At 40.2% G+C, this 24,736-nt stretch overlaps 1 protein-coding gene across 1 annotated transcript; it reads left to right on the forward strand.

Annotated features, from left to right (window-relative positions):
- Positions 1-5,398: 5,398 nt before the first annotated feature.
- hnf4b (hepatic nuclear factor 4, beta) lies at positions 5,399-16,771 on the forward strand. The gene is given in 14 exon segments (XM_078162807.1): positions 5,399-5,406; positions 5,576-5,654; positions 8,413-8,573; positions 10,721-10,767; positions 10,770-10,808; positions 12,311-12,417; positions 13,082-13,237; positions 13,385-13,467; positions 14,582-14,668; positions 14,670-14,722; positions 16,075-16,231; positions 16,233-16,342; positions 16,467-16,499; positions 16,728-16,771. Coding segments are annotated over 14 exon segments (1,164 nt in total).
- The last annotated feature ends 7,965 nt before the right edge of the window (positions 16,772-24,736 follow it).

Consider the following 24,736-nt stretch of genomic DNA (forward strand, 5'->3'; position numbering starts at 1 on the left):
ATAACACATTAAAAAAAAAAGAATTATTATTAATATTGGTTTAATTAGTAGTAGTATTAGTATTATTATCATTTTATTTTCATTATTATTATTATTTATTTATTATTTTATTTTTTATTTTTTATGGCCATAGGGGCAATAAATGCGGATCATACCCGTGTATTTTGGCTCTGTCCTGACATAGTTCGGTTTTGGTTTAATGTTCACATGGATATGATAAAAATTTTGGGCTATGATATACCTGCAGTAGATTACGCATGGTATTGTAGCTAGGCAGCATGACAGGAGGAACTGTGTTAAGAGAGACAGATACCTACTGAAAATCTTGTTGGCAGCCTGTAAAAAGGCCATCAGGAAGAGATGGCACAAGGCAGAACCACCAACACAAGATGAATGGCTGAAAGTTGTGAATAACATATATGATGTATAGGATGAATAGGTTTTGAGAGACAGGGCAATCCAGGCTTTTTTGTACATATTTTTGTTTGTTTGTGTTTTGTTTTGTACTCTTTTTTTTCGCTGCCTTTTTATAACATTTTGTTAAAACAATAAAAAATAAAGTGTTAAAAAAATGGACATAAATGACATAAACATGTAGAGTCTAAATATTCTGATAAAATTGGAAGATGTTTCATAGCCTTCTGTTATATAGATCAGCTTGGTCAACTTTGTTTGGGTAAACAAAAGAACAAAAGACTGGGAAACTGTAAAAACCCTTACTGTGCAACGCACTAAAAATGTCTGATTACATTCAGCTAGGTCCAGAGAACCAAAACACTGGGCTGAAAGTAGCCAACAAACAATAAATGTTGGTTTAAAAAAAACACTGAACATAGAAATCAGTCACTTCTCTCTGGAATTTTCTCATGGACCTCGTCAAAGTGGCTGTAGCTGAGTAAAAAGACAGATGTATGATGTATTCGAGAGATAAATGAATCCTCATGTATGGTGACGCACAGATTTGCTTGTGTGGTTCTAATAGTTACTCCAGTGCAACATACCCAGAAACACTAAGGCAACCGCAGGTGTTGAGAGAAGGTATTAATTCTTCATGGAGCTTCAAGTGACCCAAAGGTATCTGTTTCAATAATAAAAATGTAAGTGGGTTTATTTTCAACAAATGACTGTACATCTATTTGGTGTTTTGTTCTTTGATGTTTTGTTGATGTGCCTTATAGACTGCAACTAGGTGCACACCAAATTTGGGTCCTTTTCAAGAGACATTTGCAGCTCATTGATGAGGGTGGATGTTTTCAGTATATGGCCCTGTATTGTTATAATATAATATGGTGTTACCACAGTAAAGCTTCTTCTGTTCCCATCATCTGGTCCTGCAGCTCTAAGCTTTCCTATGTCTGGTCCTCTACTTTGCAGTTAACAACATCCATCCCTCAACGCTGCTGTGACAATGGAGTTGCAGAGCAGGAAAGACAAAGCACTCGTCACCCATCTGAGGTCTGTATGTGTCCATCTGGAAAAGACATTGGGACAAACAGGTTGTGGGGGGCAACTGGAGTCTCTCTCTCTCTGTCTCTCTCTCGAAATGCCTCCCAGACCTGGTGGTGTCTGTGACAGGCCCTCTCCTGGTGAGCTAGCCTCCATGATGAATGGCCACCTTTCCACTCTTTATCGCCCCACTAAATCATGCGCTTACCATGCTTTTATGACCAATTTTTGCTGCTTTGTTTTACTCTACCCCCCATTTTTGAATGAAACTCCAAAGGCTTCATTTTTTCGTACTGTACATCATATTAATCTTTGAGGGTTTATCATTGCATTGGTATTCAGGTGGAGATTTAAGATCTAGCTTTATTAATCAAATTCACTGAGACAAATGTGTCAGACCTTGTTTGGGCTGGAGAAATGCTCCACAGAAACTGCTCTTATCTAAAGAGCAGACATATCCAGAATATTTTATTTCATTTATTTACTGTTTTCTAACCTGTATCTGTTGTGTGGCGCTCTTTCATTTCTATTGTAATTCTGGAAAAGCATAAATTATTTATGTGACTGAGGGTCACACTTGGAGCTGGTCAGAGCTCAGAGATTGCAGCCAGACAGTATGTCAGGGCAGGAGAGAAGGCCTGAGAAGAGACTGAGTTTTTTCCTCCTGAGGTGTGATAAATTGCTATACAATGGACTTTGCTTTGTTTATGAATGTCCTTGTCTTTATGTGTACTGCATTCTGTGATGAATGCAAGATGCTGTACACACATTGCAGGCTTTATTGTTTTATTTTGACAAAATGTAAAACAAAATGAAAATGTAATGTTATTATAGCTTGTAGTTGTAGCAGTGTAGTTTGGTGTATAGTTGCATACATGTAATCTTCACCATGGTTAGCTTTTGCTCTTCCTTTTTAAGTATAGGAAAAACATCTTTTCCATTTTATATAAATGTGTAAAAGCCAATAACAAGTCTACAGTATGTAAGTCAAAGGAGTCAAACAAATGAAAGGAAGGTTTCTGGAGAGTTTTTACCCAAATACAGGACACGCTGGCAGTGGTGCCCCCAAGGTGATACGATCACTGGCCCTCACTGCCTTTAAGAGGGTTCGGCAGGTTCATTTTTTAAGCTAGTGAAAGTGTATCTTGTGAAACTAGGCAACCAAAGACATCCATTGGTGCCAACCATGTAGGCATAGCCTGTCAGGATGGGGGCTAAATATCACTCTAAATTTAGGCTACCTTTTGGCGAGGGATCAACTGGCATCGCCATTTCCCAAGGAGTCTCTTGAACTCCCACCTCAAGGTACCTGAATGAAAATGGGTCCTCTGGGTACCCATGAGTCTCTCCTGAACTTGAGAAGGGTTGTTCCAAGTAAATGTTTTGTTCCTTATAGTCAATGTATCCATTTAAAGTAAAGCTATATGTTTGTCTTTTTGAGAAACAGGATAACCAGCCTATTTGAAGAACAATGAACCGTGTAACATATATAGATACATAACACATTAAAACATGATTGCTGTGGAACTCAAAATGTTAACTGTTTTGGTATTAGTTCATGCACATCAGGCAATTAGTCAAGTCAGGTCAACTTTATTTATATAGCACATTTCATATGACAAGCATAAACTCAATGTGCTTAAGATACATCATACATGACAAACCTAAAATATCATATAAGATAATAAGGTATTACATATATAAAAACCAGCAGGACATGATAAAACCAAATAAAATAGGACGGCATTATTATTATCATTATTCTTAAAAAAGGGGAGACAATAACAATAATAACACTTAAAACAAATAAAAATACACTTAATTACCTAAACCATTAAAACATTTAAAAACAATAAGAAGTATTTGAAAATCAACATTAATTGACATTAATTGTAAAATAAGAAACCAAAGTATATCAACTGTCCATACTTACATCATTTTCAGCTCACCTATATACTACAACAGCATAAGCAAACTCTTTAATTTCAGTCAAGACTTTTAGTTTTGATTTAGTTTAGATTTTCAGTGGTCCCATATTGCCACCCCTATAAACATTTTCTGGGGGTGCCACTCCATACTAGGAAGTAAGCATATAAGCTGACAATGTTTCATTCAGGACAAAGAATCATGATCATGCCAACACATCTTCGATATGTTTGATTAATTCAATAATGAATCAATTAACATTAAAAAAAGGATGCTCACATTTATTTAAACTAAAAGTTGTAGTGAGCTTTGGCTGCTGCACAGCTTTAAAGTGAGGCAGGTTTGCTCTGATATGTTGTACTCTATCTCCCCCTAGTGGACACAGAAAATCCTGTCCTGTCATCCTGAATGATGTTCATCTGTATGACTGATCTCCTCATCCACAGGGAATCGATTAAAACAGATGGACAGAATTAAATGTACTAGTTTTTGTTGTAACAGATTAATATTATATTCAATCATAAGAAAATTGTTGAGAGTTTAAAAGGAGAAAATAAAAGTTTGGGAGCTGAAAACGTGTAGCTTATAGTTGTAGTACACAGTTCATGGTGTAACATGTATTTTTTATTTTGCAGGTGACGTTTTTAGATTCACAAGCCAGACAATCAATATTCATGGGTCATTTTTAACCCTTTCCTGATAGAAACTCAGAGCACAGGCGCCTACTCTGCAGTCCTCATACCTCTTTGAGGTTTTGGTGATCTATCAATCACCTAAACAAAGCTTGAGTGTGCGAGCCACTGCCAGGGGAGGTCTGACCTGCGGCCTAGCGTGACATTCAAGGAAGGAGTGCTTCTCACCCAGGAAATCCCATTACACCAAAGTATGATGGATATCAGTACGGGGAAAGCTCATATGTGGTCTGACATATAATTTGTAATAATTTGTAAAAAAAAAAAAAAAAAAGGTATGACCACCACGTTCACCTTTATCCCTGTCTTTCACTTTTTCAAAACTCTGCCTCAATACACACACACACACACACACACACACACACATTATTTCATATCCATAAGATCTATAATATGATGTCATGAAATATTTTTTCATCCTGAACTTGACCATCATTTTCCTAGATGCCATGGAGTTTATTCCTTTTATCACAAAGATAATAAATACAAACTTATTTTCAATTAAAAATGATCTTTGTTGGGAATAATCTATGTTTGAGTTTTCTGAAGAATGCAGAGCAAATTGTTTTGCTAAGCCATAATGACTTATCTGGAGTTTCACTAGTGACTGAACAGACAACCAAACTATCTCAAATACATGTGCTATCTGAATCAAAGAGATATAGATTAACTTTATTTGTAAACATGTAGTGGGACTCCAGCACTAATCAATAACACCAAAGATCTGATGGCATGCTCCAAAGGGCAAAGGTGAAAAATTGAGTCCCTCTCCATCATGAAAGTAAAATACTCTATGGGGATGGGAAAAAAAACAAACAAAAGGTAAAAAAAAAAAAATGAAGGCAAATGTCACCTTCACCCCCTGTGATGGCATTGTACAATATCACTTACCTTAAAACTAAAGGTAAGGTTAATCAGCCATCGTCCATACTCTTATAAAGAGTCTCCCGCTGTGTTTGTTTGTGCTATATCACTCTTCTGTGCCGTATTGATTGTCCAAGGTAAGAGAATACGGTGTGAATGTGCGGCAAAAATTCGATAAGACATCCCAGCATGCAACCTTTGGACTTGACTTTTTTATTTTTTTGATGACATTTATCTTCCTGATAAAATGAGCTAGTCATGAATATATTACATGTTAGTCACATGTCTTTTCTCACAGGTCTTATCTGTTTTTGGTCTTCACAGTGAGTTTAACCTGTCTCTGAACTCTCTCCTGTGTATGCTTTACTGATAAGAGACAAGCAAATAGACAGTGGGGCCAGATTTCAATACTGAGTCGTCACTGAAGTGGACCATCAGGGAGCAGCTTGCAAAATCTTACAAGTGCCATTATGAAGAAGTTCGACACCTAAGGAGTGGATCGAGAAAACAAAAACATAAGCTGCCAAAAACTGTGAAGAAGGAAAGGTATTGGATCCAGTTTTGCATATCAACCAGTCCCAAAACCCTTCAAACCACAGAGCCTAATTTGAACCACATAGCTTACTGGGACTGTCCTTAAATTGGAGTAAGAACACTCATTGCAGCACAGACAGTGAACATTTAAACATGATGCTGACACCACTATGAACCAGTACGACGGATTTGATGACAACATCACCTAGATCCCCCTGATCAAAGCAAAGGCCTCCTGAGCGTCATCAGCTGTCACTTAATCCAGACACTGAAGCAATGCAACATTTGGGCAGACACATATTAAGTGAGGGTCCTCTCAAAGAAGTTTTCTGGTGATTTTTTATGCAACAATATGTGCCTTATCTGCATCACTTTATGGTGTAAATATCATGCCACTTCCTGCTTCAACCTTGTGTAGTTGCTTCATCTTCTTCCTGTTTTACAGCAGATTGCAACTGGTCTGGGGCCGTTGGCCATTTTGGTAAGGAACCGGAACCAGGATGAGAGAGACAGGATCCGGAATTCGATGGATGCGCCTTTCCGTCAAAATAAAAGCACCAAGCTAATAAAAATGCGGTGAAACTTTTTTTTTTTTTAAAGATTATTTTTATTGGCTTTTTGCCTTTATTGACAGGAGAGAGGGTGAAATGGGGAGACAGAGAGAGAGTGGGGACTGACATGCAGCAAAGGGCCGCGAGCTGGATTCGAACCTACGGCCACTGCAGCAAGGCAATGCTTCTGTACATGGGGTGCCGGCACTATCCACTACACTACCGACACCCTGTGGTGAAGCTTTTTAATTTAAAGAAAATAATTTACAAGAAAAGCCCCAAGCCATTAAGTTAACCTTTTTCTTTTATTGTAAATCAATGGTGCTCCAGAATTTAAAGTTTTACTTTGGTGAACACTTTTACTTTGGTGAATGTGGTGAATTACGGATTCTCTAGACCGGAACCAGAATCCAGACAAAATTCAGAGTGAATGGAAACCAGGCTCTTCCCCATACGTGAAGAGCCTGGTGACGCAAGGCTAGATTGCAACCACTGCTTTTGAGGTTCCGTACTGCCACCTCCTGTTTAACTGGAGGCATTGTTGTGTCTTTAAGTTGCCCTCTAGCAGTTTGTCAAAATAAAAGTCCTCTGCTGTTTTCATGTTTTTACTGAGGAGGGGCCAAATTCATGTGTGTAATATTTAGGGGGACATGTCCCCTATGTGTCCCCCAAAATCTATGCCCATAGCAGCACTTACTATTCTCAAAGAGAGAGCCATGTTGGAGATGCATCAAATGACTGATTTATCTAATGAATATTTTGTCAATTAATTGTTTGATCCACCAATTGGCCTTCACAATTTCCCAGAGAGGCAGCATGTTGGTGCAGTGGTTAGCACTGTTGCCTAATAGCAAGAGGGTTTCAGGTTCGTACCAGTAGTGGGGGAGCCCTTTCGTGTGGAGTTTGCATGTTCTCCCTGTTTCAGTGTGTGGGTTTCCTCCAGGTACTCCAGCTTCCTCCCACAGTCCAAAGACATGCAGGTTAATTGGTGACTCGAAATTGGTCGTAAGTGTGAATGTGAGTGTGAATGGTTGTCTGTCTCTATGTGTCAGCCCTGTGATAGTCTGGCGACCTGTCCACGGTGTACCCTGCCCCTCGCCCAATGCCAGCTGGGATAAGCTGGTAAGCTCCCTGCAACCCCTAACAGGATAAGTGGTTACAGAAAATGAATGAATGAATTTCCCAGAGACACTTTGCAATGATATGATAACAGCTGAGAAGCTGAAAACAGGTAACATATTGCCGTTCTTGCTTCAGAAATAATTTAAATGAAAAAATTAATAATCAAAGTAGTTGCAGATTAATTTTCTGTCCTTCAACTAATCATTTCAGCAGTCTACATTAGTTTACATTCTGATCTAATTTCCTCCATAATCTTATCCTCTGTCATCATTATAATTAGGGCTCAGCTGAGTTGAATCAGGCCCTTTTCCTTGCCACTTTAAATGAAGAAGCTTTACCAACAGGCCGCTCTTCAAATCCAGATAACTGCAAGGCAAATGTATTCTAATCTCTTAATTCAATCTAACTGATCTTTGACCACAGAAAGCATTTTCCTTGTTAAATTGTAATCCCTAGCTGCTTCATCTCCCTAAACTAAATATGCAATTTACATACATTATAGCCTGCGGTCTGTACAGTACCAGCATCAGCACAGGAACACTGCACCATGAATGTGTATTTGATGGTCAGTGCTTTTAAGACAGACAATCCTGCAGCAATCAAACACTGGCAGGATGCAATTTAGAGTAACATGGAAGGAGAATAAATTTAAACAGACAGCTGAATGTAAAATTAGCCAGAGGAGAGTAGTGGACTTTGGCTTGCTGCTGACCTCTGACTGCTTTAATTAAATGGGGAGTTTCCTCTTCCTCTTGAGTAATAAGTAGCAGTGCTCCTCCGCGGCCCATGGCACTGGCAGCCACGTAGAGCAGTGATATCTTTACCTATAACCCTGCTTTTATTATCATCTCCACTGGTCCTACCAGACCTATGAAACAGTGCTCAGCCGATTCCTAAAGGGCTGTAACTTCTCAATCAACACCTTGCTGCAAAGTTCTGTCCATGTACAAGGTTATTTCTGTTCACAGAGGTGGAAAAAGATTCATTATGTGCCTTCGCTGATGAAAGGGATTGTGAATGATCGTCTCTGTCAAGGTGCCTGTCTGCTCTTAACAAAGCTGATGTTCTCTCAGCTATGTGATCTGTCTCAGATGCTTGTGGGGCTTATTAGATTAGACTCAGAGGTATTTACTTATTCATTAGCAACCAAATAAAAGAGGTCCATGTCTTAAAGGTCATAGAGAATCCTACTCCCTTACATTGCTCATGTTTATCACTTGTCTTCTTTTCAAACTTTTTCCATTTTCTCCATATATTGTATCTTTATATTGACATACTTCCCGCTCACCTCATCACTGTCACAGCCCGATGGAGGAAGGACTCACTGTTCCATATGTGCAGGCAGGGTCACAGCGAAACATTATGGTGCATCCAGCTGTGATGGCTGCAAGGGCTTCTTTAGGAGGAGCATTTGCAACAACCAGACTTACAAATATAGGTGAGTCAGCATGAAGCTTCCTCAGTACCACGGATCATTATTCACCTACATTTTACTCATTTTTTATCTTAAAGGTCCAGTTTATAGGATTTAGTGGGATTTAGTGGCATCTAGTAGTGAAGATTGGAGAAGGAGACGAATTATCGGCAGAGGTCTCTTCCTCTTCAAAACAAACAAACTAGGGGTCTCATTTATAAACATTGCGTACGCACAGAACGAGGCCTGAAAGTGGTGTACACCATTTCCCACACAAATGTTGTGTTCTATAAAGGCAGACTTCATGGAAGAAACTTTGGCTGATGCTTACGAACATTTTGGAGATGGGAAATTGGTGACGCAGATGATCAGGTGGAAGCCTGTAGAAATTGTGGAATATTTTTTGGGGCATGCCATTTTTGGCTTTTGTCTGTACGTACATTTCTAGTATGGATTGTTGTACTGTCTTATAAATGAGACCCCTGGTGACTAAAAATGCTGAATAAAGCAGTTTCATGCATGTCAGAAATGGGCCACTCTCCCAGTACCTGCTGTGTGTGCCTGATGTTTAGATGGTTTTTACTGGGATCCAAATTATCCGCAGAGGTCTCCTTCTCTTCAAAACAAACCGCTATAAACACTGAATACAACAGTTCCACATTACAAATCAGTGTATTTCCTATGCTTTTTGGCACATCAGAGACAGGCTGCTAGCCCAGCACCTGCTAATGTTTGCTCTAACTAAATGTGTTTACCTTATTTCTGATCCAGACATTCAGGAGGTTTTCACCAGGACCTGAATTATCAAGTAATCTAAACCTGTAAAAACACTGAATAAAGCAGTGTCAAGTTAAAAAAAAAAACTTTGTATTTCCAGCATTGCTCATCACAGACGGGCTGGTATATATGACGGTCAATATAAAAATGCAAAAACCTGAAAATTGGAATGGCCCTTTTTAGAGCCAGTGTTGTGTTTGTCCATTCTGGGCTACTGTAGAAACATGGCAGTGCAACATGACAATCTCTGTGGTAGAGAACCGCTCTCTATGTAGCTATAAATGGCTCCTTCTATGGTAACAAAAACACGATGATTCCTTTTTTCTGGTGATTATACATTAAAGTAAACATGCTTATTATATCATATTCAATCTCTGCCAATATGTTAGCCTAAATCTTACACACTGGATCTTTAATATCCACCATCATATCACAGGTAGGTCTTTGTTACAGCCACTATCCACCAGCAGAAATAACAATGCTGAAAATTCAAAACAGATGTTTATTCAAGTTGAAGTAACAGGTTATTCTGTGGTGTTAAAGTTATCACCCACTGTGAGATGTATCATAGGAGAAACTTCACCTGGTAATAGAAAAGCAACCTGAAGGTCCTTGTCACTGGGACTAGTCCAGGCATGGAAACAATATCATACATATAATGACAGAGGACTCTAAATCAATGGTGAGATATTGCTGTAGGGTCTTACTTTCCCATGTGAGCAGGTGATTGAGCCATCAGATTCTGTCATGTCCAAGCTTGCATTAAAATTGTGTGCAATTGAGTGCACGGTGAGTTGCCAGATCAATTCATGTAAATGCTCAAGTATAATATTAGTTGAATTATTTCTAAACCTCAAAATATTCAACATGTGTAATTTTCTTCTGACAAATATTAAAGAGGAACTCCACTGATTTCCAACATCAGTCTGTTTACAGGTGTTGTGGAGTACTACTGCATTTGTGAAAAAAGTTGTAAAGTATCTTGTGGCTTCAGTGGGAGCAGTGTGAAGTTTAATAAATTGCCTCAAACTATATCACTTGAGTCAGCATCAGTTGGGGCTGAAGAAAGAAGTGAGCTTACCAGACCTCTGTAGCCCTCTTCTCATTTTTGCTTGTGGCTAGTGGCTCAAGGTTACATTAGCTCCTGCCAATGGCTAGTGGATGGGTTGCATTATGGGTAATGTAGGCACCAGGTTTTGGGGGAGGAATGAAGAAGAATGCATGGAATGCAAAAACAATATCTTTAGCTCTGCTATGTAGATTTTGAGCTTGTTTTTTTAAATGTGAGTCAGACAAAACGTGCAATGCTGCATTTGTGGAGGATTCTTTTAATATAATCCAACAGCTGTGTTAAATAGTGTGTGCATTTGTGTTTGTACACTGTCCGTTCTCAGATTCAACAGGCAGTGTACTGTGGACTAAGACAAAAAGAACCAGTGTCGTCACTCCATTAATGTTTCAAGACTGGAATTAGTAAGGGAAGTTATTGGAATACAATGCACCTTCAGTGTTTAAAATTTTAAAATGAAATGAAACCACAAGAACCTTGTATTCTGAACATGCCATGTCCACTTTAATGAAAAGACAAGGGATCAGGGGTGGTTTAATAGAGAGAAAAATATTTGTGTGTCTGCCTTGAGTAACAATGGGTGTGTTTATGTGCAGTGTGTACATCTTATCTTCCATTGACTCCCACACATAAGCAAGGAGATGCTATCAGAGGAGCCATGAACAGCCTCTACATGAATAATTAACATGGCTGAGCATAGGCAAATATTTGCTCTGCAGATTTCTGGAAAGATGTTGCTCACAACCCCCTGAAGTGGAGGCCAAGGCTACTAATTTAAATGTTTACTTCGCTAATTCGCCTGGTTTGCATAACATGCTGTAATATCACTTTCAAATGAAGCCAGGAGTGCAGCTGTGGTAGAAACACATAAGTAAAGCATTAAACAAGACTCCTCCGGCAGCCAGTCATTTTGTACTTTTCCTCCGAGCACACTCCCTGAAACTGTTTACTCCTGATGTTCCACAGAAGATTCATTTGGGACATTGTCATGCAGGACCATGTCAGTGGAGCGCAGAGGGCGCCTCCCGCTCCTTCTCCTCCTCTAGTTTGATTAATACGCTCCTGATTGGTTGCTGAGAGGACAGCTCTGATGACTGATTACTCCGACACTCGGCCCTGTTGTCTGACTTTGTAGAGCCATATTGGAATCAGTCTGGGGCCATCCAGATTGCTCTGTTTCTAATGACTCTCGCAGAGGGGTCATCAACATGTGATGACATCTCTTCCACTAAACATAATCCACACCATCAAGCATCCAGGCACCCACGCCCACTTTTTATTGTCAGCAGCAAATATTAGAAGCTTCTGTCAACATCAGAATATCAAATAAAAATATATCAAATAAACACAGGTCTACAGGATGAACAGGATTTAAACAGTTTCAACAACTTTGTACTTCATACTTAAAAGGATGGATCAGAAAATATTGTCTCTATATTTATCTTCACAATCACTGTTTTTTTTTTTATCAGGGAGAAACTTTGGGTGGATAAGTAATAGAAAGGAGAAGAAAAATGAAGAGACAAAGAGATTAGTCACAGCATTTATACACCCAGGATAAAATGTAAGACACACTTTTCTACCCAATCATACCACATTGCCACAACTCCCCACTACTACACTACTACTACTAGGATCCTAAAACAGACACACATCAGGAGGCTCCTGAAAAAAGGGATTTTCTTTCTAATTTCTGCCACATTTGCGTAGTAGGCAACATTTGGCATGGCTAATGTTAGCACGAACAGCAGCTTCAATGTCACAGAGAATAGAGGGACTTTGTGGAGGCAAAGAGTAGGTCTTTTCTTTCGGGAGATGTTTGCAGCCGAGGCGAGTCGAGAAGTGGAGAGCAGAGGTGAAGTCTGGAGAAGCCAAGAAACTTCTCTGATGGTTCTTTCCTCTCTTTAATCTCCAGCTGTTCAGAATGAGAGAGACTGCATCAGCAGTCACAGAGCCAAGGGACAGACAGTGGGTGCTCTGTCCATCGGCGTGCTTCTGTGGGCAGAGGCCAGTGTGCAACAGGTAAAACGCCGTTGCTTAAGATCTCAGATAAAAAGTTCTGCATCAGGAGTTAACCCTTATATTTCTTAAACATGCCAGCCAAAAATCCCTTACCTGTTTCTGAACATCATGTGGATTAAGACCAGAGACGAAGATACATGGTACATTTTAGACAGGCAGCCATTAAACTGTGTGGGGAGTCTAGCTGTGGGCTGGATTCAGTTACTTCTTAGAAATAACAAAATAGCCGAGGGACCCCATCTAATCATAGCCCATTTAATTGCACCACTAGGTCTGGGATTGTGTGCCAATGTTCAATTACCTTCAAATGCATAATAACAACCAGATATATGCTTTTCCATGTAAAAGAAACGCACAGAAATAAATTAGATGATTGGCAAATGAGCCACTACAGCACATACTACTGGGATTGTGTGGTCTCCATCCATCATTGTTTACCCCAGGTCCATGAAAAACCTCCTCTACCTGCCTTGTCTTGCTTTAACCTTCGCAGCTCTCCGAGTGCCAAAGCACTCATACACCTAGAAGCATCATCACCTTCCTCATCCCCCCATTTATCTCCCTCCACACATACACACTCACACACCTTCTGGAAAGGTTCATTCCCACATTGCGGTATCACCTGAGACCATTGTGAACTCACATTATGCTTTGCTGCTCTCAGTTCCCAGCTCTGGTCTCACCTAGGAGTCATGACATCAACACCAAGAAGACAGCCTGCGTGGGAGACGTGTACCAGTCCATGAAGCAGCAACTCCTCCTGCTGGTGGAAGGGGAAAAACACATTCCAGAGTTGCGTACCCTCCCAATGGAAGACAGGATACAAAGAGGACCAAATACCTAAAGAATTTAAGATTCTGTCAGTGCAGAAGAATGTAACAGCAGCTTTGTACTTTGTTTCACACAGTGTTTGCATTTGTCAGTTCAGGTTTTTGGTATGTGACATGAAGCCTGTGTGTGTTGGTGTGTAGGTCTGTTACAAACCCAATCTGCAGAACATCTTTTCCTCGAGGCAGCAAGACGCTTTTTATCTTATTACAATCTCATTCTTCAAGGAAGAAAAGATAAAGCATTTTTGTAGTTCACCATCATTTATGTGCCAAGGTTACTATTTGATTTAAAGGGACAATAACCCCAAAATCAAAAATGCGTATATTCCCTCTTACCTGTGGTGCTATTTATCAGTCTAGATTGCTTTCTTGTAAGTTGCTGAGTGTTGGGAATAACGACTGTAGAGATGTCTGCCTTCTCTCAAATATAATGGGTGTAGATGGCACTCGGCTTGTGGTGCTCAAAGTGCCCAAAACATACATTTGAAAACTTAACAGCAATGTCTCTTTAGAAGTCATAACCTGCAAGAGATCTTGTTGTAAGCAATTTCATGTAGGAACTATTTTCTCTCTACCAGACTACACCCACTAACCACATCACCATGCACAAGGACGTGTGCGCCTACATCCAGCAACAGCCAGAAGAAGATCAGGGATGCAGCCTTTGTCAATTAAAAGAAAGCTAAAAATGTATCTGTTCACTTAACTCTTGATACAGGTCTGAAACTCTTTCTTTTTACGCTTCACACTGTTGCAACTTTGTGCTGCATTTCTTGTTTGAGAGGTGCTATATAAATAAAGTTTTTTATTATTTTTATTACTGCTTGCTCACCTAGCACAACTGAGCTAGCTAACTTTACAGCTCAGCTGAGGAGGATGCCATTAATGTTTACATCTAGCACTGGCACAAGCCTCTTGTCCATGAGTAGATGCACGCTTCCTTCTGTGCAATAATACAGTTGGCGGGTTTAGTTCAGCAGAAAGAAAATAGCTCCTACATGAAACTGCTCACAACAAGGTCTGTGGAGTATCTTGAGTAACCGAGTCATGATTTCAGAAAAGAGACAATGCTGTTGAGTTTTTCAAATGTTGTTTTTTTTTAGCTATCATTTACATTTTTTTAATTATATTTATATTCTAGAGAAAGCAGACATCTCTACAACCACTTGGCAGCTCACACCAAAACAATCTATATTAATAAATAGCACTACAGGTAAGAGGAAAAATATGTATTTTGATTTTGGGTTGAACTGTCCATTTAAGTGTTGCAGGTATTTACAGTAATCTTCATGCTGAAATATCTTGCATAAGAATGGATGTGTTTATGTTTATTGAGCAGGTAACGACTCTGTGATCCCCCTGAGAAGTGCAGAATTACAGGTGTCTATAGTGGCTTTCAGAATCCAGGAGGAGCTGGTCAAACTTCACAGACAAAGAGTTTACTTTCCTCAGAACCATTGTTGTCTTTGCCCCAGGTCAGTCCAGTCAGTCTGTGAGAGTGAGACAGTGGATTGTAATTTCAGTTCTGCTACATGTCCTCATCCATCGCACCAGACAAAGAATAACTTCTTTTGATGTTCTCTCTTGTGTGTGTTTATTTCCCTTGCCTTTTGCATCCTTAGTTTAGTCTGAGTTGTCTGGCTTCAGCATGTTTCACTGAGATTTCTCTAATACTATAATATATAGCATGTGGTGAGCTTCTTGACAGTCAGGTGGCTGCCTGCTGAACTTAATGGCCCATTTACCTGAGGCAGAAGCAGTAGAGGCAAGCTGGGGGACCAAAGGGCCTGAGGCCTGGATTGATTCAACTCTGCCCCACAGCCGTGCAGTGATAGCCTCCATAAAACTAGGCTTGGGATTATTGCAGAACTTTGATTTCTTTTCAATCATCACCATTAAAAAGTTTCTACTTCTCTCTTACTGTGAAAAACACTACTGTACCTATACAGGATGGAGGGAAACTTCTCCGTTCTGACTACAATTACCGATAACAAAGCTCTTCCACAATATAAAAGTAGTTTACACATACATGGGACTATACTGTTTCCTGCTGATATTTTATTTCAAATGATAATACTTTGGCTTGATGATTTAACGACATCTCCTATTGGCTAACAGAGCAAAACAAAGACATCTGTAGTAGCAATAATTATTTATCTCCTGTAACTAAAGAGCTAAATCCCATTTTATGAACTGGAACTAAAATTACCCTGTTCTGTTTTCCTACAGTCTGCCAGAAAGGAGCCTCTTGATGGTTTAATTTTTCCTCCATCTTAATAAAACTGCTTGCTTTGGCCAGAAAATAAATTCTTTTCTGATTTAAAAATAACAACTTACAGACTTCAGGAAACACTCTTGCCCAAGACTAGATGCTGGATGTGAGGGCCGCGTAGAGATCTATAACGGGATTTCAACTCATTACTACATTATCTGTCATCTTATATGGAGAAAAGGAAACTTACAATGGTATACTGGCAACTGCAAAGGACTCCCTCAACATAATTGGCTGATACTCTGATTAATCACTGTTAAACAAAAATGGTGCAATAACAGACACTTAACTTCTGTGCCTGCAAAACATTATACTCACATTTTTATTATCATACGTAATTATAATACAGTGCAATTAAACCTTATCTCTTTGTTTCATTCATGTCTTTTTTACTCATTACACAATTCTTGTCTTCATGATCTTATATGAATGAAGTCTTGCCCTTCTTGAACAATGTCAGTGTTAATTATTCCCTGATTTCCTTACATTGATAGCCTTTTGTTGACAGGGTGTGCTCTCCTGCTTCGTGTATGTCCTCTTACCTTTGTCTCGCAGACTGTCTGGGTTCGGAGAGTTCTCAGGTTTTTCGACATCTGCGTTTCCAGGCCCATCTGCTGCTACAAGAGGCAACCTGTGAGCAGCAGGGGAGATTTGGGGTGTTCCTGCCGATCCTGCCTCCCCTGCAAAGTGTGGCCTGGCAGATGGTGGAGACTCCAAGTAGCACAGCTGCTGGGTGAAAGCAGAAGAGACAACCTGCTGCAGGAGGGAGGGAGCCATAAACAGGACAGGGACTGCGTACAGGTAGGAGACACTGTTGCAGTATGTACTAGCAAGAAATGGATTGAAAATGCAAATTATGTTCATTTTTAACGGCACTGAGTTTGTGCTGGTGTCATAATCAAGACTCTCTCATTATGTAATTGTATGTTTACACTGAGCTCTCACAGCATTAAGCTTTCTCATCTCTTACGTTTCAACATGTGAGTATTTACAATTCAAACTATCACAAAAGTTTTGAACACACACACCACTATAAAGCACTGTATATCTAAGCAGCATTTACTTTTAAATGAGCAACAATGTAGATGATTTTCAAGTCTAACTGTCTTTCACCATCATACTTTGTTGACATGAAATTGAAATGTATTGATAGACACTGAACCCTCATGTGCTAAATGCCACTGCTGATGTCTGTCTGTCTCACACAGCTCTTTCAAGTGGCTTCCCTGCTGCCCCCACAGACTGGCACTGAGGTGTACAGACATGGTGATGCTGCCAACTGGCCCACGGCATACCAGAGACACCTGTCCACACCAAAACACACCTCAAGGACAAAAAACCGTGGAGTGGAGGGGTGTTATGAGCATGAGATAGAACACAGACAATCATATAAACACACAGCCACATATTTACACATTGCATGTTCCTCACTAATGAGGGAAAACTTGTTTTGTTCACTTGGACCAACAAAAGTTATGCCACAACAATCCTTCATTTAATAATACATCTTTTTATCCAGTGTTGCTCTTTTGTATGAAACAGAATATGAATAAAATTTGAGTATTATTTCATACAGGAACACATGAAACAGAATTAATAACATTTAACACATCACAAGGATAAATAAAAACTTAGAGCTATATCTGGAAAGCATTTAAAATAGAACTACTGACATATGCAAATAGGTTTACATTGCACTTTGCTATACTGTAACTAAGCATAAGCATCTCTCATTCTTATCACATCCAGTGTGATAGACCTGGATATGGAGCTGAAGCGAATGTCCCAGAACCTGTCAGCAGAGGGCGCACAAAGCCTGCTCAGAAACACATTTTTTGGCCCCTGTGGGTCAAGCTTGTCTCTGCAAATAAAGACCTTGACTTGTTTGGTCAAAGGTTTGTACTGTCAGAATCTAGAAATAGTTGTATTTCAAGTACCATGGCCAAATTGGGCTTACTGCAAGAGTCAGTTCAGTATAATGAGGATTTAAGTAAAAAACAATCTCATAAGTGACATCAGTCATAAGAAAACATGCACTATCACAAGCTATCCTCATCCTGGTGCGGGATGAGGGTGCTCAGCTGCGCAGTGACCTAGAATGCCTGCAATGATGCAATATAACCTGACGACAAAAGTGTGTTTTAGATAATGACACCATGTCTCTGTCTAGCTACTCTGTTTGTTTTTACATCTAATTACTGAATCCCTAAAATAAAAGAGACCGAAATCCGTCCTTTATTCCCCCCTGAAGCCGATGGCAACCATATCCACAACAGAGTGTATAATCTAAACAAGATATTGAATGTTAATTCCTCCGTTCTTAAGACTGAGCATTCATGCTTTCTTGAAAAAATACTCATGCATCACAGAAATTAGCTAAAAAGTGACGTCTTCTCTTTCCATTTTAGACGGTATCAGGTCTGTGACATTTAGCCTGAACCCAATCAATGGATGAATCTCTGCTGTTGAAATAAATTATATAACATTATATAATCCCATAAAGCTAAGTGGTTTAATGTAATGGGGGGGGGGGGCCTCTCTACAGACGGGGAAGTCTTCTGAAAGTTTACATTTCACTGACTGGCATATACAGTTTGTGCTTGGCTTGCACTCTCATCAGCCGCATACAGAGCATTAGCTCATATAAAGCAGCCAAATCCCACTCAATGGAAGAAAGACAAATTGCTGTGGCAGTGGGACACCGTGGAGGACAGCATGGACAGACAGATTAGATCGAGATGAGCTGTACAGCAGCAACATAATAAAATACGACCTGCACCACAGGATAGAATATTTATGTAGTACATTATAGTATTTGTAAAATACTTGTGGAGAGGAGTATCAGAGTGGATTTATTGTGTCAGGAAACTTTGGCAAGGAGTTAGGCAGAGTCAGACGCTCCTTTTAGTGTCTGTGATGGAGGAGTCATTGTCTTGTAATTCATTCATGTGTGGGAATTTCCATCTGTCTGTGTTAGCTTTGTGGTTGACCTTTGACCTGTCATACGGTAGGTGCTTCCCTGCTATCTACCAAATGCATGCTGATAAAGACTCCATGCTGTCATGAGCCAGAGGATCAGATGATCTTTTTTTGTGCTGGCAGCATAGGTCAGCTTACTGAGCACAGAGGCCCAACAACACAAGGGCCACCCTGGCCTTCATCTGCAAAATGTCACACTGTAAAAAAGAAAGAAAGAGATGCAAAGGAAGTGCAAAGAGCCACAAAACAACTAATTAAGACACAAAATGACCTCAAAAAGACACAAAACTTTCTTCTTTCTCCTGTGTTTGATGGGTGTTGGGACCTTTTGCATATCTGTATCCAGGGGCCCATTCTCTCATAATCCACCCATGCCTTCAAGGTGTTCACAAAAGGCTGGTCGAAAAGATAGCAGAGCTGTGACCTCTTCTACTCGTTGCCCTGAACCGTCCTCTTCCATGTGCTCCAACTGGCCTATTTTTTTTTTTTTTTTTGACACTTTCCTGGACACAAATTCAAAAACAGAGAGCTGATCGTTTTAGCTTGCTAATCACAGGTCTGCCTGAGATTTAGGTTAAGAGGTCCGTGTTGACCTGCACTCACCATCAGCAGGAGAGGGGAGATCAGGAGATAAAATCTCTTCACTATTTCCCCGTGTAGGAGTAAAACTTGGAAACAGAAACATGGAAACAGGCGCATTTTTCTGTAAACAAATTTATGCCTCTTGAAATCTTTGTTTCACACCACCAAAAAAATACGGCAGGATATGACATTTCAAGGGCTCCTTTGAAAAAGAGATTTATAATACCTACTGGGTAAATAAACTAAAGTAACTTCAACTATAACGTTTCTGTCCCTGAGGGGAAACTTGTCTTGCAGCCAGGTAAAAAAAAAAGAGACAGAGAAAACACAGCGACAAAGGCATCTGATACAAAAAACATTTTAAAACAAGTGAAAATCAGAGACCCAGAGTATATTATCTCTAAAACCATCATCATCATCAGCCTCCAGTAGTTAAAAGGGTAACTAATCATCAGTTAGGACATCATGACCATTTAGCAGTTTACTGGCCTCAGAAATAAAGGATTTATTCAGCCTGTTAGACCTGGCTCTCGGGGGTCTGACTCTGCAACTGGGGGGTAGGGGCTTAAATTCTCCATGCAGAGGATCAAGAGGACGTTGTAAAATATCTTGAGCCTTAGAAACTGCTCTCTTGCAGACAATATTAGACTGATTAGACAGTGTAACACCACTTATCTTACTGGCCACTTTAACAACATGTAACCTTTTGAGGGATGATGTTATGACCTTTACTTAAATGTCTCAGGGAAACAGAGGGGGTAACATAACAAGATTCCCTAAACCTTTCAATAAATGTACCAAAATGACCAGAAAAGGCTACTGAAACACTTTAAAGTATAAGAAGCTAATATGGTACCAAGGCCTCCAAGGCCCAATAAAAGAAAAAACCTGCACTAACTAAAAAAATAAAACTAACTTAACCTGTAGAACCAAACACTAGGACAATGTTACACTCCCTGACTGGAGTGGAGCAAAAATAGAAGGCAGAGAACCCCTACAAGGCCTCCCATAGGTCACCAGCTACTCAGCATGGAGGCTTCATACTGATTAAACCAGTGGTTACTAAATGGTCCAGCCACAGGGTCCAGATTTCTTCTTAATCATTAGTTCAAGGTCCACACAGTTTAATACATTCAGCATCTTACTTACATTTGGCTATGTCGTTGAGCTTGTTTGCTGTCTCTGTGAAGTAGCTGTTGGTTAGTCACTCATTCTACAGCAGGGAACAACACTTCAAAATAAAAGCTCTGTGCTGGAAATTCACTGCACTTCAAAATAAAGTGTGTTTTTTACAAACTTGACATGTTTGCAAATCATTTGCGATCCATTCAGAATGGGCCCGCGACCCTCTTTTGGACTGTGACCCACCTGTTGGGAACCGCTGGATTAAACAAAGGTTAGTTACTACTAGTCTATCAAAACACAGAGCTTTACCAGAAAAAACACAGCAACAGCCCAACAAACAGCTCAGTGGCCAGAGGCCATGAACACTGGTCTTGGGGGTTGACATACTGCTCCGCTGACAATTGGATGCAGGTCAGGTGTGGGTGAACAGCCATGCAGCTGTGGGTGATTCAGGAACTCAAAAAGGGCGTGGGGGACCTGGAACGCAGTGTGTGGGTGAGAGGGAGAGACAGCTGTCTCCAAACAGAGGCCAGAGAAAGTCAGTGGATGTAATAGATTACCAAAGCCAGTGAGTGAGAAGGTGATGACTAACTCCAACGTGGAGCTGTAGAGGAGCGCCATGAGTTCAGTGCACACATCATACCAGCTGAACTTCAGGGGGGAGTAAAGTCGTTATTGGGGTTTTTACAAGCCACTGAGTTGCTGAGAGCATTGTCGCCTCACAGCAAGAGGGTTCCTGGTTCGAACCTAGGGCAGTGTGGGTTTTCTTTGGGTACTCCAGCTTCCTCCCACAGTCAAAAGACACACAGGCTAGGTTAATTGGTGACATGAATGTGAGTGTGAATGGTTGTCTGTCTCTATGCGTTAGCACTGTGATAGTCTGGCAAACTGTCCAGGGTGTGCCCTGGCTCTCGCCCAATGTCAGCTGGGATAGGCTCCAGCCCCCAAGCGACCCCCACCAGTTTAAGTGGTTATGGAAAATGAATGGATATCTAGATGACTAGATGTTAACACAGACCAACCATCAGTGTCTCAGACTGATGCTGTCAATGTTATCATTATTAAAGGGCAGGTGAGGGACTGTACTTACTCTATCAGATCAGTCTGAATTTTCCAATGATTTGGTCTTTGATTTGTTCATTGTTTGGTCATCAAAGTTGTAATTGCTCTCTAGTTTACTAAATGTTCCTCAGATCACACAATGTGCCCACTCACCCACCACCCAAACAGTTAATTAGGCTTTTTAAACAGGAACATGAGAAAGTTGCAAACGGGCACCTTGTCATACTCATGTTACAATGTTTGTCGCTGTTAATAGGTTCAACAGTGATACTGCTGTGATGTTTCCTTCCCAGAGGCCTGCTGTGCTGGCTGTCTTATTGATCTGTCAAGCTCAGCAGAGAGCACCGTGATCAGTGTTAAAAGCTGTACACTCAGCACTCTGTCAGTGTTGTCCTCCGCATCCTGGATGGAACAAGTCCAGGGGCAGGGGTTCTGTCTGTACTGACGATGTTCTTTTACACAACGATACACAAACTCTTCATACTAACAGTTCCTCTTTCTGCTTCACAGGCCAGCTGTCTGTTGTGAATGTTTGAAACAGGACGCTGCCAAACATCTTGGAGCTCCTTGGATATCTGCTCGAGTATAAATATTACACAATCTCAGAGTGCTGGCCACAGACCTGTTTGATTCTGTCTACTGATGGGTATGAAGGGTTTAGCTACACCACAGTATTATTGGATTATGCTAGTGTGGAAAGAGCGGGAAAAACTGGCATCATCAGATCAGAGGTCATTAAAATCAAATTTGCATCTGGCAACATTTAGGCCAGAAGAACTTCTGAACCTTGATGATGTGCACCACATAAAACAAGTGAATGGTGAACCATATATATCACTTGAAAACCATCTTTCAAAATATACTGAGAATAGAACAAAAGAATTCTGCGGTCACTCACATTTAAAAACAATATTGTGCAGACTCACTCCCGCAGCTAAGTATAACAATGGAAAATATTTCACAGATGACAGTCCGGTACACCTTGTTGTTGTTTTTGCAAAAATTCAAAACTTCAAAACACATTGAGGCTGGAAAACTTACTTTCCATCTCATTAATCAATTCCCTCCTTGAGTAAGATATTTCTGAAAACCATATGGACCATGGAAAAAGACTTCAATATTTGTACAAGTGGAATATATATTGCACTTTAATCTTATTTCATAGACTACTTTGCAGTTTGCAGAAAGGCCTAGTTTCTATCAAGTAATTAAGAAAATGCATCACAATTTCCTAAAATGATGTAGTTTCGATTGACCAATTTCAGCAATCATGATAAATATCAAAATATGTCAGAGCAACTTAAAGTGACAGATACTTTAACAATGGCTCATTTGATACCATGCCACAGCCTTAAAGGAACAGTTTGTTAGATTCACAGGGATTTTGTGGCATCTAGCGGTGAGGATTGAAGATGGCAACCAGATGAAACTTCTGTTCATTGTTTGGGAGGTTTTTACCAGGAGCCAAATTATCCACTGAGGTCTCATCCTCACCAAAACAAACAGACCAGGGGATTAGGACCAGTAAAAACCCTACATAAAACAGTTTGCATTACAAATCATCGTTTCTTTAACGTGGGTGGCTTATCAGAAATGGGACGCAAGCCAAGCACCTGCTGATGTGTGCTCACCATTTTTTCTCTGATAACTTAAGATCCAGATGTTCAAGAGGTTTTTACTGGGAGCAGAATTACCCACAGAGGTGTCTTCCTCTCCAAAACAAATTGACCTGGTGATTTAAACTGCCAAAAACACCAAATAAAGCAGGTTTAAATAAAAAGATCTGTGTTTTTCCCACACTGCACATCACAGTAGGGCTGCCAACTATGGTGGCTGCTGTGAAAAGGCAAAAACGCAAATTGCCCAGTCTAGAGCCAGTGTTTAGTTTGTCCCTTCTGGGCTGCTGTAGAAACATGGCAGTGCAAAATGGCAGATTCTGTAGACGAGGACCAGCTCCCTATGTAGATATAAACCGCTAACAAAAACACAAAAGAAACATACTTATCACATTATATTCCATTACTGCCAGTATATCCCGCTAAATCCTACACACTGAACCTTTAAAACGTGGGCAAAGTAGACCAAGAAGTGAGGGAAAAAGAGATTGAACCTGTGAGAGAGAAAACAGAATCAGTGGATCAACATTTGCCGCTAGAAGGCTGAAACCTTTGTACGTCAGGAGTGAATGAGATGACTGTTGTTTGGGTTCTTGTCTGGTGCCCAGAGAGGCAAGAAGATTCAAAAATACCTCCAACAGTGGGATGAAACCTGGTGCTGCTGAAGCACTGACACAAAGGTACAGTTCAGTTCAATCAGGGATTTTTCCATATGAACTCTTCCCCTCTCTGGCTGTAGAACACATATCGAGACAGTAAATTCTAATGGCCATAAAGATTTATCCGATAATAAACACTTCAGTTAGCTGGTAAGGAAACACAGTATGTGTCTTTCTGCCCAGTCGGGTCAGTGAAGTCCACCATCCAGACGTTTTCACTGCCCTCTCAGGTAGCAGAGACAGACAGCAGTCTTCTTTGTGTTATGGATTTATGACTGGAAACCGCTCCACCTAAATATAGCCGTGCAGAGAGCTGCTTTCACCGTGGTCTGAATTTCAAACAGGGACCTGTGAGGAGAGGTAGCACTTCAAGTTTGAGCCTGAATGTTCAACTTTGGACAAATTAGTTTAATTATTACTGACAGAAAAAAAATCTTTGAAGGAGAGGTTGTTTTTTGAAGTACAAGTAGGAAAAATATGGCAGGAAAATTGGGGAAGATAAGATCTGCTGTCAACCCCCCACAAATCACCCTGTTGAAGAGAAATGTGGTCAAGTTTTACCCTTCAATTTTGAACGTGCAGCCAAACAAGAAAGCATGCATTCAACACTGGAATGAATTTGTATTGTTTGCCGACTTGTAGACGTAACCGGGACAAGAACAAAAGGAATGTCTGCTTCAAGTACTCTCAGACGCTTAAGTGTACTGTACTGTCCAATAAATTTTGTACCACTTAAGCAATAGAGACAGACTAAAACCGGGATGCACAAATTCAGACGTCAGCATTAGATCAGTAAACCATAAAGTTCAACTATAAAGTGATCCTCACTAAAGCTACACAAGCTCTGTTGTCCAGATCCAATTTATAAGATTACCTCAAAGCCCCCTTATCTTAAACATACGAGCGAACTTTTAAGCACCATTTTATGAGACGTCCGTCTTTGCTTTAGGTATACTGAGTTTCACAAGACTTCACAAATGTAAAAGGCTTTCCAAGCCGCATTATGCAACAAAGTAAACTGAGAAAACACAGTCTTTATGCTCCAGAGACACCACAATACTTCTGGTTTGAAGAGAGGAGAAGACCCTACAAGTCTGTGCTACTATCACCATTATCATTTGAGTAGTGCTATTACTGTAGTTATGTTGCTGTGATGACATAACAAGCCAATAGAGGTTATTATAGATAACCACT

Source organism: Epinephelus lanceolatus, chromosome 2, assembly GCF_041903045.1.
Source record: "Epinephelus lanceolatus isolate andai-2023 chromosome 2, ASM4190304v1, whole genome shotgun sequence".
Lineage (NCBI taxonomy): Eukaryota > Metazoa > Chordata > Actinopteri > Perciformes > Serranidae > Epinephelus > Epinephelus lanceolatus.